The sequence below is a fragment of the Megalobrama amblycephala genome, linkage group LG7, assembly GCF_018812025.1.
Source record: "Megalobrama amblycephala isolate DHTTF-2021 linkage group LG7, ASM1881202v1, whole genome shotgun sequence".
Taxonomy (NCBI): domain Eukaryota; kingdom Metazoa; phylum Chordata; class Actinopteri; order Cypriniformes; family Xenocyprididae; genus Megalobrama; species Megalobrama amblycephala.
The window spans coordinates 45,851,478-45,865,763 of NC_063050.1; the positions used below are offsets into that span (position 1 = coordinate 45,851,478).

A 14,286-nucleotide genomic window follows, 5' to 3' on the forward strand; every position below is an offset into this window, starting at 1 on the left:
CTGACACAAGATATCAATTCTCACATTGCATACACCAAACGGGCCTCATTGTTCATAGAGAGTGTACAAAGTAAAGAGTTGAATAATGAGTATCCATAAAAGCAGTTTGTACTAGTGAATCATTTTGACAACTGTCCACCCTAATGTACTGCATACCAAAAAGACAGCCTGCTGAAAGAAGCCTCGACCCGTTCAGGTGCATCGCTGCTTCTCTCCATTTTCCTCCCCAAAGCCCAACACTATCCAAGCAACGTCTGTTACAATATTGCTTCTCACTCAAATTATGCTGCACTTTTAAAAATCCAGTTCTCTTGTGCATACAACATTTATTGCATTCTCTGTCAAAAACCACTTACATATCCACTTCAGTCCATCTGCTGCTATCTGCATCAATGAAGAATAAGCCTTTACCTCAGAAAAATCATGTCTCGTTTCTCATTGAAACTTTTTTTAATTGTGTCTTTCTACAAAGCAGGTGCAATAGTGTGCCTTATATACAGTATATACAGCATGCGTAAAACTAATTTTAATAAAGAATAACTCATGGCAACTTTTATTGTAGATATTTTTCATCTTTCTTCATGTGGATGTGTTTTTTGACCTTATCTTGCTGTAATGGCAAATATTCACATTTCATGAAAAAAAGAAAAAGAAAATAACTAGTAGCATGTGTCTTTTATTCTTTCTCTAATGACTTAAAATTATGCCCTATTTGTGAATTAACATTGTTACCATTTTATTTTTCCTTAAAGTAATTATTTTATTGCATCATCTTTTCGAGAAGTGAACAGAAGTTTTTTCATTAGGGCCAAATAAAAAAAATAAAAAAAATCAACCTTGTTACTAAGATTTTGTTTAACAAACTACCTAAAATTGATTTTTTTTTTTAAATATTGACTACATTTTATTTATAAGAAGCATTTTGTAGGTTCATGACCTTTAACATAAGGCTTATAACATCAAATTAAACTAAAATTTTCTTTTAAAAATTATCTTTATGATGGCATAATTATATCACAGTGTATATTGAATTGTATTAATTTGGCTTTAGATATCACAATCTAATTTATTAACACTTAAACACTGTAACCTTGTAAAACTGGAAAAGGCACCCGTTTCAGAGAATGACCCAGTTAATAAATGTTTACCGTGGCTTGCAGCACAAATACAGAAATTGCCAGTCATATTACACCTATCTCAGGTGTGAAAATGGCTTTCTGTCTAAGAGAGTCCCATGGGATGTGCAAATTTGTCTGTTTGCACATCTACTCATTATTTTTGGAGCCTGCAGCCAGTTTTGTTGCCCACATGATTTGGCACTCTCATAAGGGAATCCACTCTTTCTGTGTTAATTTTAATTAATTTTTACCAAAGAAAAATGACTATCCTGAAAAATTAAATTTGATTGAATTTTCTTGCAGTGCAAAGTCTTTCTTTCTTTCTTTCTTTCTTTCTTTCTTTCTTTCTTTCTTTCTTTCTTTCTTTCTTTCTTTCTTTCTTTCTTTCTTTCTTTCTTTCTTTCTTTTTAATAACCCAATTAAATTGAGAAAAGCAGTCATATTACTGTCCTCCACCCACACATACCGCAATCCGTATCAGTGTGAACAGGGATGCAATTAAATACAGAACTTATAAGGTGAATTGTGTTTCATTTCTCTCAGGTCTTTGCTAAAATGCAGAATATCTGTGTAATACATTCAGTGCATGAGCTTGCAGAACAGATGACCTCTGGGCAATCTTTTAGTGTGACAAAAGAGGGAATTGTTTTATCTAAAAGGCTACAACACTAGAACCAGACAAATTTTATGGTTTGGATCCAGGCCCTCTGAATTTACTGGCTTGAAATCTGCAGATGAATGCCTAAAATATATGCAGTTGTATCTCAAACTGTTTATTGTGGGTTTTTTTTTTTTTTTTTGGAAATGGCTATGAGAAAAAAAGTTGGTTATTTACTGCATGAGTCAATCTATAGCATTTGCAATTCATGTTGCATTATTGCAAAGATAGATTATTTTCTACCCGCTGTGAGGTGAAGACGACATCTCCCATGATTCCACGCTCAATCACGTGTCAAGCTATGCCTTTGTTTTGAATAGGCGACCTCTAGCGGTGAAAAATTACATAATTGTGCCTTTAAAGGGTTAGTTCACCCAAAAATGAAAATTCTGTCATTAATTACTCACCCTCATGTTGTTCCACACCCGTAAGACCTTTGTTCATCTTCTGAACACAAATTAAGATATTTTTGATAAAATCTGTCTCAGCGAGGCGCACAAAAAATATTCTCGTCACTTCATAACATTAAGGTTGAACCACTGTAGTCACATGAACTGTTTTAAATATGTCTTTAGTATCTTTCTGGGCATCTGAAAGTGTTAATTATCTTGCTGGCAATGCAGGCCTCACTGAGCCATCGGATTTTATCAAAAATTGCAAAGATGAACCACATGAGGGTGAGTAATTAATGACAGAATTTTCATTTTTGGGTGAACTAACCCTTTAAAGGTACATATTACTACTTTAAGGTACTAAAATTCATCTTTTAGGTGTTTATAATGTATAAAGTTGTCTTTTTATGCATGCTGCCCCAGTGACAAGCTGTTGTACCCCTAAAAGTACAATTTGTTTTGACAGTTTTTGACATTTTGATAATATTAAATGTCAAGTAAATTAGTATTCTGTTTTGAGTTTAGTGCATTAATAAAAAGTACACAAAATGTCAAGGTTCTATTTTTTAAAAGTCTATAGCATTTACAATTCATGTTGCATGATTGAAAATATTACAATTAAAAAAACCTATGCTGCTAAGTTTCAGATGCATTAAGTAACACATGGGCCAATTCTCAGGGCATTTTCTTTAACAACCTCTTAAAACATAATATAAACATGTTTGCAGATGATGTGATTACCTAATAGTTCAGCTTTAAGCTCTTCTGGCTCTTTCAGTTTAATAAGCAGGATGTGAGACAGATCAGAGCAGCACTTGGCTCAAATGGTTTGTAAATGCTCAGAGAACAAAATGCTCCAGACTATCACACATTATTATGTAGCTTTGAGGTGGTAACTGAGGGAATGCTTCCGTTAGCATTAGTCAGAGGAGTCTTAAGCCTGTGTTGTTACAATATTAAATGGATACTTCACATATAAAATGTTAATGCAATGCAGTGCAATTTGCAAATATTAAATGTCAACTAAATTAGAATTCAGTTTTTAAATTTTAGCATTTAATATTTTTTAAAAGATTTACAGCTTTATATCAATAGGCTGTCTGTTTTTATTTAATAAAGCAAATAAATAAATTAGATAAGCTCAAATAAATAAATAAATAAATAAAGCAACAAAATATTGATTGCCAACCTCATGAGGTCTAAATAAATATTATACAAGACAATGAATGTTGGAATAACATTAGTTAATAAATAATGTGAATAATTAATAAATTAATTAATTATTAAAATCTTATCTTAAAATCTAAATAAATTTTACCTCAATGAATGTGAATTTCAATCCAGCATATGTGAAAATGATGATATTGTTGAATAATTGAAATAGTTGGATACAGCCGAAAAGTCAATTTTTTTTTTTATGTTTGGCATTCATAGATCCTGCTATCTTAGCTAATTTCTATCTTAAAAGAATTATGGAAATCTTTATTCAGTAAAAATCTAATCACAAATAATGGATCACACATAAAAAAGCTGTTGTCACAGCACCAGTGTTATTTTAGTATCATTGATATACTATTATACTTTTGTCAATATTTTAAATCAAACATTTTTTGTATATTTTGTTTTCATTTTTTTTATATATATTTTTAAATATGTGAAATATATATGTATAGTTTTATTAGGTTTATTTAGTTTTTCTTATATCTTAGATTGTTTTTTTAGTTTAGTTTTTTTTTTTTTTTTTTACTTCCGTTTTAAATTTAATTTTTTAATTCAACATATTGAGGAATGCTGCTTTAGCAATGAGCTAAAATAAAATAAGCTTACATTTATATGTCCTTCATATAAACTGACCTTCTCCGGGTCTGTTCCTGGCTGGTGGAATGAACTACCACGCTCTATCCGAGCAGCTGAGTCTTTAGCCATTTTCAAAAAACTGTAAAAGACATATCTTTTTCGTCAACACTTGACCCAGTAATAGCACTTATATTTTATTTATATCTTACTTTTCTTTTTTCGATTTCTGTTCTCTTTCTCCATCTATTTTTGTATTAAAGGGTTAGTTCACCCAAAAATGAAAATTCTGTCATTTATTACTTACCCTCATGCCGTTCCACACCCGTAAGACCTTTATTGATCTTTGGAACACAAATTAAGATATTTTTGTTGAAATCCGATGGCTCCGTGAAGCCTGCATAGGGAGCAATGACACTTCCTCTCTCAAGATCCATAAAGGTACTAAAAACATATTTAAATAAGTTCATGTGAGTACAGTGGTTCAATATTAATATTATAAAGTGACGAGAATATTTTTGGTGTGCCAAAAAAACAAAATAACGACTTATTTAGTGATGGCCGATTTCAAGACAATGCTTTAGGAAGCATCGGATCATAAATCGGAGCGCCAAAGTCACGTAATTTCAGCTGTTTGGCGGTTTGACACACGATCCGAATCATGATTCGATACACTGATTCATTTATGATCCGATGCTTCCTGAAGCAGTGTTTTGAAATTGGCCATCACTATATAAGGCGTTATTTTGTTTTTTTGGCGCACCAAAAATACTCTTGTCGCTTTATAATATCAATATTGAACCACTGTATGAACTGATTTAGATTTGTTTTTAGTACCTTTATGGATCTTGAGAGAGGAATTGTCATTGCTGGCTATGGAGGCCTCACGGAGCCATCGGATTAGTGTTGTCAAAAGTACCGACTTCGGTACCTAGTCTGTACTGAAATTTAAAAAATGTGACGCTTTGAGCGCTGTTGAGTGGATTCATAAACATCTCTGATTGGCCGTTGTTTTCACGGCTCATCGGATATGTCTGTGATAGGCTTCAATGATCAACGCTGTAAAAACGTTGTAAATAGTCATCAATTAATCTCTTCACTAAGCGCTTACACAGATACACACGGGAGCTTTTGAAAGCAGGCGTCTATCGCGGATCGGTCCACTGTTAGACGCCTGCTTTCAATCGCTCGCGTTCCCACTTTCAAAACGCTTTCAAATTCAAACACTTCCGTGTGCTTTCAAATGCTCCCACGCGTTGATCATAGTAGCCAATCACAGGCATATCCGATGAGCGCGTCAGCACAATGGCCAATCAGAGATGTTTACGAATCCGCTCAACAGCGCTCAAAGCGTCATGTTTTTAAAATTTCAGTACCGATAGGTACCGAAGTCGGTACTTTTGACAACACTACATCGGATTTCAACAAAAATATCTTCGAGCACTTTACTGATGAAACTGTGACTTGTTGTACTCATGTTGATTTGATTGCTTCTACTATTCTAAAATATTTCATTTAAAGCTGCAGTCCGTAACTTTTTTTTGTTTAAAAATTATCCGAAATCAATTTTTGAGCAAGTACATAACCAACCAGTGTTCAAAACTATCTCCTTACCTTAGCCCAATTCACAACAGTAAGCTTGTAATAATGTTTTATAATAAAATCGGTACTGGTGGCTTTCCGTGGGAAATTAGAGTATGCAGCTGTTCATCTTTGTGTCATTTCGTCACGTCTGTAAACAGAAAGAATGAGTCCCAGCTAGTAGGCTATGGCATGCGATGCTGCTGGTAGTGGATCATTTATAGCCTTTTCTCACAGCAGCTAGAATAATTAAATTTATCATTTTGATGGCGGATTGTAATCCAGAATGGTCCAAATGACAATCATCAATGACAACTGGAGATTCACCCATAGTCAAAAGCAAAAGGACTGCGGAGTGGCTACAGAAATTGAAATCTACAGGTAACGCTAATACACACTAAATACACATAGTCACGCAATGTTGATGTCGTTAACTTTAACAATTTGAGAACAAAGTAACAATACTAATAATTTGCACGGTTTGACGTGATCCAAGCTAAGCAATCGTTAGATTTAATCACCATTGACAGCGTGATTTATCGTAGGCTAATGCATTTTTTCTCAGTTGGTCAGAACAAATGTGGCAGACATGTAGCTTATGTGTTCAGATGACATTTTCTGGTGAAAATTCTTATTTTGGTCATACTTCCAAGACTACAATCTGTGATTCCGAAGTATCCACAACGATGTGGTGACTGACAGCAAACGTTAGATTAATCTGCGCTGAGGAGCCGTGTCAATGCACAACCCACGTAAAGATGATAATTCCGCAAATAACTGCAATTGCAGATTTCAAACATAGATGGCGACAAAGAGGCAAAACTTACAGACTGCAGCTTTAAGTTAATCCTTATTTTATTTTAAGTAATGTAATTTTAGTTTAGTTTCAGTTAATGGTAATAACCCTGCACAGTGCTTGTGTTTCTCCCTAACCTACTCATGTGGTCTGTCTGCAGGCTGTATAATGTTTCAGAGTCTGTGAGCGAATACTACAAACTGGAAGAAACAGACGACATCCCCTTCATTTGCTCCACCGCTCGGGAGAACGGAATGTTGCACTGCTACAATATCCCCAAACGCAGAGTGGGAGGGGCTGATTGTGAACTCACGCCTGCTGATGTCACAGATCTTGTTTATAGAGAGCCCCCTCATCATGGATGTGTAAACTGGAACTTGTATTACAACAGCTGCGAAGCAAGCGAACACAATCCCCATAATGGGGCTATCAACTTTGACAACATTGGATATGCATGGATTGCTATCTTTCAGGTGTGTATGTGTGTTTGTGAGTTGGCAAAAACATTAAAGAGTATAGAATGAGTTTATGTAAAAAAAAAAAAAAAAAAAGCAAAGTCATCAATAATTTGTTAGCAAGGCAGTTCAAGACTTTTTATTTTTCTCTACTTGTGTGTTAGACATCCGCTCCAAGTTGTTCATTAAAATTTTCGCTGAGTATATATTCAGTCTGGCAGGCAGTGATATTTTTTTTTTATCCTCACATATCCTTTTGGCTCCGAGAGACACTTACTTTCAGAGTTGGAAAATTAAGTGAATGGTTGCCAGGGGCTACAGCGAGAGTGAATCCTCTTACATCAATAACCAACTTGCCTGTCCCAGGAAATCAAGTTTTATCATGTTCCATTCTAATCTAATCGTTAGGTGCAACAATATTTATCATATTCTTTAGTAATCTGATTGGGAATGTGCATGGACATTTATCAGGTTTCTAAGTAAATCCAATTGACCACAGCATGACGTTTATCATTCCATAGAGTTTCCTGACCTAGTTTTCTGGGAGCGACGCACAATATCAGAAGATGTCCTTTGAATTTTGACACTTGAGAGAAGGGCTATATTTTAAGCATTACTTGCTTAATGGATGTCATAACCTTTATGATCCTGTTTCTGTTTTCTCATCAGGTCATCACCTTAGAGGGATGGGTGGATATCATGTATTATGTCATGGATGCACATTCCTTTTACAACTTCATCTATTTCATCTTCCTTATCATTGTAAGTGCGCAGTAATTAATTAACTGATGCATCTTCCTCTCTTTCAACCTCTGCTGGAGTCTCTGCTTTCATTAGTTGCATGGAAATGGTTTTTGCTATCATCAGGGATGTAAATTACTGGAGTAATTTCACTTGATAACTATACCTAAAGAGATGAAAATTTAAATTCTGTCATCATTTTGGAGAATTTGTGATTGAGCTCTAATGAAACTAAATGTTTGTAGTCAGTTACTTTTCTAAGGAGAAAATCACACACTTTTTACACCTTAAAATCTTACATCTTTACTAGTCATCATTAGTGTAAATCTATCATTGTATTAAAATTTCTGTCTTATTGGACTAAGTCAGATTGCATTCTTTTGTACCCTGTAATCATTGAATGCAACCAAGGTCAGTGATCATTCTTAAAACAACTATATAAGCAACTATAAAATCATTTGCAGCTGGATTTAACACTTAACAATTTCTAATAGCATATTTCAGACTGGTGTGTCCTGGAGACATACTCAGAGACTGTGACAAAATTGTGCTTCAACAGCTTGCACAGTTTGTGCTTGAAATGTACTTACAGTAATTGAGAATATGTCCTTTGGCTCTTGATTTCATCAGTCAATTTGAAAAGCTAAAAGCAAAGGTTTTACTTTTAAATGTACAATTAAAGGTGCAGTAAGCAATTTCTGAGAAATGCTGTTAAAAGTGGATTGGACCGTGCAGCACAACAAACTTGTAGCCAATCAGCATTACAGGTGCTGGTCATATAATTAGAATATTGTGAAAAAGTTCATTTTTTTATTGTAAATTATTTAAAAAAATGAAACTTTCATTTATACTAGATTCCCTACATGTAAAGTAAAACATTTCAAAAGTTTTTTTTTTTTTTTTTTAATTTGTTGATTAGAGCGTACAGCTAATGAAAGTCCAAAATCCAGTATCTCAAAATATTAGAATATTTACATTTGAGTTTCATTAAATGACCATCCCTACAGTATAAATTCCGGGTATCTCTTGTTCTTTGAAACCACACTAATGGGGAAGACTGCTGACTTGGCAATGGTCCTGGAGACAATCATTGACACCCTCCACAAAGAGAGTAAGTTACAGAAGGTCATTACTGAATGTGGTGGCTGTTTACAGAGTGATGTATCAAAGCATATTAAATGCAAAGTTGACTAGAAGGAAGAAATTGGGTAGGCAAAGGTGCACAAGCAACAGGGATGACCACAAGCTTGAGAATACTGTCAAGTAAAGCCGATTCAAACACTTGGGAGAGCTTCACAATGAGTCAAATGAAGCCGGAGTCAGCGCATCAAGAGTCACCACACTCAGACATCTTCAGGAAAAGGACTACCAAGCCACTTCTGAAACAGAAACAACGTCAGAAGCATCTTACCTGGGCTAAGGAGAAAAAGAACTGGACAGTGAACAGTGGTCGAAAGTCCTCTTTTCAGATAAAAGTAAATTTTGCATTTCATGTTGAAATCATGGTCCCAGAGTCTGAAGGAAGACTGGAGAGGCACAGAATCCAAGCTGCTTGAAGTCTAGTGTGAAGTTTCTGAAGTCAGTAATGATTTGGGGGCCGTGACGTCTGCTGGTGTTGGTCCATTGTGTTTTATCAAGTGCAAAGTCAATGCAGCCATCTTCCAGGAGATTTTGGAGCACTTTATGCTTCCATCTGCTGACAAGCTTTATGGAGATGCTGATTTCCTTTTCCAGCAGGACTTTAGCACAAGCCCACAGTGCAAAAACCACTTCCAAGTGGTTTGCTGACCATGATATTATTGTGTTTTATTGGCCAGCCAACATGCCTGACCCCTGAATCTATGGGATATTTTCAAGAGAAAGATGAGAAACAGTCGATCCAACAATATACAGATGATCTGAAGGCTCAATAGTGCCTCAGCAGTGCCACAGGCTGATCACTTCCATGCTACACTTCACTGATGCTGTAATTTGTGCTAGGAGCAAGTCATTTGCTGTAATATGTGCTGCTGACCAAGTATTTAGTGTACAAATGAACATACTTTAAAGAACTTGAACTTTACTGTTTTGAAAATCCATTTTTTGATTGATCTTAGGAAATATTCTAATATTTTGAGATACTGGATTTTGGACTTTCATGAGCTATACACTCTAATCATCAAAATAAAAATAAAAAAAAAAAAAAAAAATTTTTTGAAATGTTTTACTTTACATGTAGGGAATGTAGAATATATGAAAGTTTAATTTTTCAAAATAATTTACAATAAAAAAATGAACTTTTTCATGATATTCTAATTATATGACCAGCACCTGTAGGGGGCGTGTCCACTCATGATGGGTGAGGAGAGTGAGGAAGAGGGGAGATTTGAAGAAAGACTGTAGAAAGAGAGATAGCTGAGAAACATTATAAAAGATAAAAGGTCACAGGAATATCACTGGATAAAGAAGGGTTATGATCAGGTCAACTTTTTGACCTGCATTAATATTAGTAAAGCTTTCCATCACTAGAGAGACCTAAGCGGGAAGGCCTGAAAACGGACATTGAGGTTGTGTTTTTTCTGCTCAAGACAGTTTTGAGTGTCATTGTTTGTGTGGAGCTTGTGTGCTGCTGGCGACTAACAACCTACTCTTGCTTGTACTGTATATACAGTACTCTTGTGTACTGTGTTTATTTTTCGTTCTTCCTTGTTGTTTGTAATGGAAGTAAGCGAGTAAGAGCTGTGCCTGCAAACCTCACTCCCTTGGCCTCAAGAGGCGCACTAGCAACTGACACTAAAGGCTGCGATCTCCTTGTTAGCGCTCCTGCCCTTATGCCAGAGACATCAGTTCGGATGCCACTCGGAGTGAGTAGAGTAGGACCGGTTACACGTTCATCATCTTCACTTTATTTGCTTCTCTTCAGCGATGATAAAGTGAAATTGTGTGTTTAGCATTTGCATTTTTAGGGGCGGAGCAATGAAGGGAAGGGTGTGTTTATTTGCATTTATTTCAACAGTGTTGAGGTAATGCAAGTTACATTATCAGATTACTTTTTTCAACCAGTAAAGTAACATTACTTTTAAATATAGAACACAATATGCGTTTTTTTTTTTTTTTTTTTTTTTTTTTTTTTTAAGTAACGCAAGTTACTTTGTTTTCCCATATATTGACTGACAGCTCTTCTGTCCTCATAAGAAATCGGGAGCAAGTGCAGAGGCACTGTGTGAACATGATAGTTATTGTAGTTCTAGACTAAATATGAGCAGGCATTTACTCATCTTACTTGCACAAAAACAGATTCAGTATTCCTTAAAGGTGCCGTAGAACATATTTTCAAAAGATGTAATATAAGTCTAAGGTGTCCCCTGAATGTGTCTGTGAAGTTTCAGCTCAAAATACCCCATAGATTTTTTTTTTATTCATTTTTTTAACTGCCTATTTTTGGGCATCATTAAATATGCGCCGATTCAGGCTTTAAAGTCCGCGTGAACCGGAAGTTGCAAACGACTTTTCTTCAGTGCTGTGACGTATTTCCAAGTGAAACGGAATATTGAATAGAGGGCAGGGTTTTACTTCAGTGCTCCTCCTCTCCGCCTCTCGCTCATAGCAGACTAACGGTCGGAGGGGAGTGGTTTAAGCAATTTCAACCAAAGCCATCAAACTGACGTCATTAGAGAAGGGGCACCGTTGCAGAGGGGAGGAGCATTTTCAGATTTTAATTAAATATTATGAAGCCAAACAATTTTTTGTGTGGATTGACTTGCACGGATGAATTGTTCACCACAAAACTAGCAATTTGAGCTTACAAAATAAATAAGGTCAATTTTGATTTCATGTGTACTTTAAATTCTCGTGCTCTCCACCCCCGGAGCTCGCGCTTGCATTTAGAAAGACAATTTACAAATATCACTAAAAATATCATGTTATCATGGATCATGTCAGTTATTATCACTCCATCTGCCATTTTTCGCTATTGTTCTTGCTTGCTTACCTAGTCTGATGTTTCAGCTGTGCACAGATCCAGACGTTTATACTGGCTGCCCTTGTGTAATGCCTTGAACATGAGCTGGCATATGCAAATATTGGGGGCGTACATATTAATGATCCCGACTTTTACGTAACAGTCGGTGTTATGTTGAGATTCGCCTGTTCTTCGGAGGTCTTTTAAACAAATGAGATTTATATAAGAAGGAGGAAATAGTGGAGTTTGAGACTCACTGTATGTCATTTCCATGTACTGAACTCTTGTTATTCAACTATGCCATGGTAAATTCAATTTTTTATTCTAGGGCACCTTTAAAATGAATAAAAACACTGAAACTCAGACTATTATGCAAACTTGCAATAATTAAATATTAGGGCTGTCAAAATTAACGTGTTAACGCATGCAAATTTTTAGTTTAACGTGTTAAAAATATTTAACACAATTAACGCAGCATTTGTGTTTTCTGTCATTCTTTAGCTAGCGTTATATTATATGATCACGCTGTCATTCATTCAAGTGCTATTAAACCATTCAAGTGCAATAAGATGCAAAAAAAAAAAAAACGTAATCCTGTACTGGTGCGCTGCCTGTGTGACAAACACACACGACTCACGCACACAGAAAGTCACTTCAGATGGCACGCCGGCCACATTGAGTTCTCTTTCGCACTTAAACAGACCAAAACACACAAGCGTGCCAAAATGCCCGCTTTGTCGAGAGTAACACAATATTGTAATGCATTACTTTTAAAAGTCCAATCCCAAAGCTGGAACTCAAATATCAACAGTGTTTCTCAGAAATCACTTACTGCACCTTTATTTTGGCAATTTAAAAAACTTGTGTCAGAATTTACTAAAGACACGCAGTGCAAAATTAGCGCTGAAAAGGAGTGGACTGAGTTGTTTTCACGGCTGACCTTATTGCATATGCATTTGTAAGAGTTTACATTTCAGACACAAAATTTATGGGAGGAGAGTATATAAATGGATCACGCAATGCGATTTAGTAATGTTTGCGCTCGTCAATTTACTGGTGTTTGCGTCATTATTTAATGCCTCAAAAAAGCATGTCTTAACCCATTTTGCGACATGGCTGCAATTGTTGCTGCTAGGAGGAGACACCGCAGAGAACAGAAAGCATGTGGTAGAAGGAGAAAATATTTTCAACTCGTATTAATTTCTTTGGAAAGCCAGAGGAAGACGTTATCCGAACATATCATTTGCCAAGCCATGTTGGCCTATATATATGTGTACGTGTTTGTCAGATTACATGTAACAAGTTGCGCCTGTGTCGACCCGCACCCGATGAGCATCAGCTCTGCTTATTTGCTACACTACGCTAATTTGCACTGCTCGTGGTAGATTGTTTGGTCATTATGTAAATGATTTGACTGTGTCTGTGTTCTTTAGATCACGCGCAAAAATTGCCACTCCTATCGGCACATTTGTGGAATTGCACTCTCACGCTAATTTGCCCTGTTTAGTAAATCTGGCCCTTAGTCAGTATTTTTAGCTAGATACTAAAATATGTAAACTTAAAAACTACTTGCATAGTAATTTTATTGATAAAAAAGATGAAAGAAAGATCGATGTCCTGAAATGTGCATGAGACAAAACAGTATACTTGTAGCAAGGTATTTGCAGTTGCCATTCGTAATCCTGTAATGTTTTTGAACTATTGTTTTCAATATCTCTGATTTGTCCGCAGGTAGGCTCCTTCTTCATGATCAACCTGTGCCTGGTCGTCATAGCAACGCAGTTCTCCGAGACTAAACAACGTGAGAACCAGCTGATGAAGGAGCAGCGAGCACGTTTCCGCAGTAACGAATCCACCTTAGGTAGCTTGGCCGAACCAGGATCCTGCTACGAAGAAATGCTGAAATACCTTGCCCATATTTGCCGTAAACTTTGTCGTCATGCCGCACGTCTCTATGGCGAATTATGCCCCAAGAGACGCAAGGGCGTGGCCAAACCCAGCAGCTCCCTCTCAGTGGGTGGGACTAATGGATATTGGAGTGACAGTGGAACAAAGATGGGTCCGACCCAATACTGTATGCTGCATTATCATCACCCCCATCAGCATCAACATTACCTCAGCAATGGCATAGAAATGAAAACCCTTCATCTTGACAGAGACGCTCAAAATTCCAAAAAGACCCCATCGCTCCCACTTGCACTACAAAATTTAAAGGGATTGAGGCTTGGTATGAACTATCCCACCATCCTGCCCTCCAAAATGTACACAAACTCACACACTCGCTCACACTCGACCAGTGGGGTCAAAGCACCAGCTTTCCATCATGGACACTATGGCAGGAAGATCTCAGTTTGTAGTGGATACCATGATACTTACAAGTTGCAGCACGGTAAGGAGTAGTTTGTTATCTAATGCAGTTACATTCATATATTAATTGTGACTTAAAGGTACAAATACTTTTTGGGGCCACTGTACATAAAAACATATTAAGTAGAAATGATGCAATTTCTTTGCACAAACTGAAGTGTTTTGGCTCTGCTGTCATGTTTAAAATTTGACTTTGGGTTTGTGGATTAGGAGTAAATTCTGTCTCTGGGGTTTTAACTTAATAACGTAGATAATGAAATACTTTTTTTTTTTTCTTGGCTTTGCGCACTTGACATGCCCTAATAATTCCAAATTGAATTGAGGGAACCGTCTGCACAAACACACACTCTGTCTAGTCATTATTTTTGTGCCGCTTGACTTTTGCCTGAAATTACCTGTTGAGGAAGCCTTGCAATTTTTCAACATTTTGGTCAAAATATATTC

The 14,286-nt window shown here is 36.2% G+C and overlaps 1 protein-coding gene across 1 annotated transcript in view; it reads left to right on the top strand.

Moving 5' to 3' along the window:
* cacna1hb (calcium channel, voltage-dependent, T type, alpha 1H subunit b) overlaps positions 1-14,286 on the top strand; it is a 69,959-nt gene that overhangs the window by 9,900 nt on the left and 45,773 nt on the right. Inside the window, exons 5-7 of the mRNA XM_048197740.1 lie at positions 6,500-6,812; positions 7,464-7,556; positions 13,207-13,864. Of these exons, the coding sequence (XP_048053697.1) occupies positions 6,500-6,812; positions 7,464-7,556; positions 13,207-13,864 (1,064 nt within the window). The remainder of the gene's footprint in view (positions 1-6,499; positions 6,813-7,463; positions 7,557-13,206; positions 13,865-14,286) is intronic.